Source organism: Neopelma chrysocephalum, unplaced genomic scaffold (assembly GCF_003984885.1).
Source record: "Neopelma chrysocephalum unplaced genomic scaffold, ASM398488v2 Primary Assembly neopelma1_95809, whole genome shotgun sequence".
Classification (NCBI taxonomy): Eukaryota; Metazoa; Chordata; class Aves; order Passeriformes; family Pipridae; genus Neopelma; species Neopelma chrysocephalum.
Window position 1 is genome coordinate 20979 of NW_020924470.1, and position 1726 is coordinate 22704.

At 59.7% G+C, this 1726-nt stretch overlaps 1 protein-coding gene across 1 annotated transcript in view; it reads right to left on the minus strand.

Annotated features, from left to right (window-relative positions):
* Nucleotides 1-1726, minus strand: part of LOC113981002 (otoferlin-like) — a gene marked incomplete at both ends in the record, with an annotated part of 24039 nt that overhangs the window by 20248 nt on the left and 2065 nt on the right. Inside the window, one exon of the mRNA XM_027708234.1 lies at nucleotides 1098-1182. Coding sequence (XP_027564035.1) covers nucleotides 1098-1182 — 85 coding nt within the window. The remainder of the gene's footprint in view (nucleotides 1-1097; nucleotides 1183-1726) is intronic.

The window sequence follows — 1726 nt, forward strand, 5'->3', positions numbered from 1 at the left end:
ACTGGGGACAAAAAGGGACACTGGGGACAAAAAGGGACACTGGGGACCAGAGGGGACACCGGGGACGAGAAGACCCAGCCCATGCCACAAGGGGACCTGCACCCACCCACCCAACACCTCCATTCAGGGCTCTGACCCAACAGGAATCCCTGGAAGTCCCTCAGGGAGCTGGGTCTGGCGCTGAGGACGGGGAAGCAGCGGGACAAACTGGAGGGGAGCGGAGCCCCCACCCCTGGAGGGGCTGAACGTCCCCGGGGATGTGGGGCAGGGGCGGCCTGGGCAGAGCTGGGGGTGCTTGGACTCGGTGCCCATCAGCTCTGATCAGCCCCCGTCCCTTTTCCACATGCTCCAGAACCTTCTTCCCACCCAGGAGGCACCTCGGGCTCTGCTGGGAGAGCTGGGGGTGTTCTCCTGGAGAAGGGAAGGATCCCGGGAGAGCTTGGAGCACATTCCAGAGCCCAAAGGGGCTCCAGGAGAGCTGGAGAGGGACTGGGGACAAGGCATGGAGGGACAGGACACAGGGAATGGATCCCACTGGGAAAGGGGAGATTTGGGGGGGAGATTGGGAAGGGATTCCTGGCTGGGAGGGTGGGGAGGGGCTGGGCTGGAATTCCCAGAGAAGCTGGGGCTGCCCCTGGATCCCTGGCAGCGTCCAAGGAAAGGTTGGAGCAGCCTGGGATAGCGGGAGGTGTCCCTGAACATGGAATGGGATGGGATTTAAAGTCCCTTCCCACCCAAACCAGTCTGGGATAAAGGATACTCAGAATCCAGTCAGAGGGGTTTTTTTGGAATGTGGGGATGGCAAAGGCAGGAAAGGGGAAGGGAGACCCTGCCCTGAGCCCCGAGATTCCCAGGGAACCCCCTTGTTCCCTGAACTCCTTCCCAGGGAGGAGTTGGGCTGGGGATGGATCCAATGTCAGGCTCTGGCTCCAGGCTGGGAGAGCTGGGAATGGCCAGGCTGGATTTGGGAAGGATCCCGGGAGAGCTTGGAGCACATTCCAGAGCCTGAAGGGCTTTCCAAGGAAAGCAGCCCCTCCCTGGCTGTTCCCCTGCGGCTCCCACAGGGCCCATTCCAGCGGCATTCCCGAATTCCCTACCGGGCTGGGAATAAACGGTCCCCACGTCCATCTTGAAGGATCCCACGAGTGTCCCGCTGCGCAGGAGGTTCTTCGAGTGGATCACCTGGAATTCCAGACGGGAAAACCGGTCGGGTTCCCATTCCCGTGCCCCGGGAGTCACGAGGATCTTTCCAGAGGTGTTTGGGGTGGGATGGGAAAGGAGTTGATCCCTTTTCCTTGGAATGTGTGGGGTTCCAAGGACACACGGCGGGGTTGGCAGCCAGGATTTGAGGGAATTCAGGAGCTGGATGGATCCAGGATTTGAGGGAATTCAGGGGCTGGATGGATCCAGGATTTAAAGGGAAGGGGCTGGATGGATCCAGGATTTGAGGGAAGGGGCTGGATGGATCCAGGATTTGATGGAAGGGGCTGGATGGATCCAGGATTGGAGGGAATTCAGGGGCTGGATGGATCCAGGATTTGAGGAAGGACCTGGATGGATCCAGGATTGGAGGGAATTCAGGAGCTGGATGGATCCAGGATTCGAGGGAAGGGGCTGGATGGATCCAGGATTTGAGGGAAGGGGTTGGATGGATCCAGGATTTGAGGGAAGGAGCTGTGTGGATCCAGGATTTGAGGGAAGGAGCTTGATGGATCCAGGATTTGAG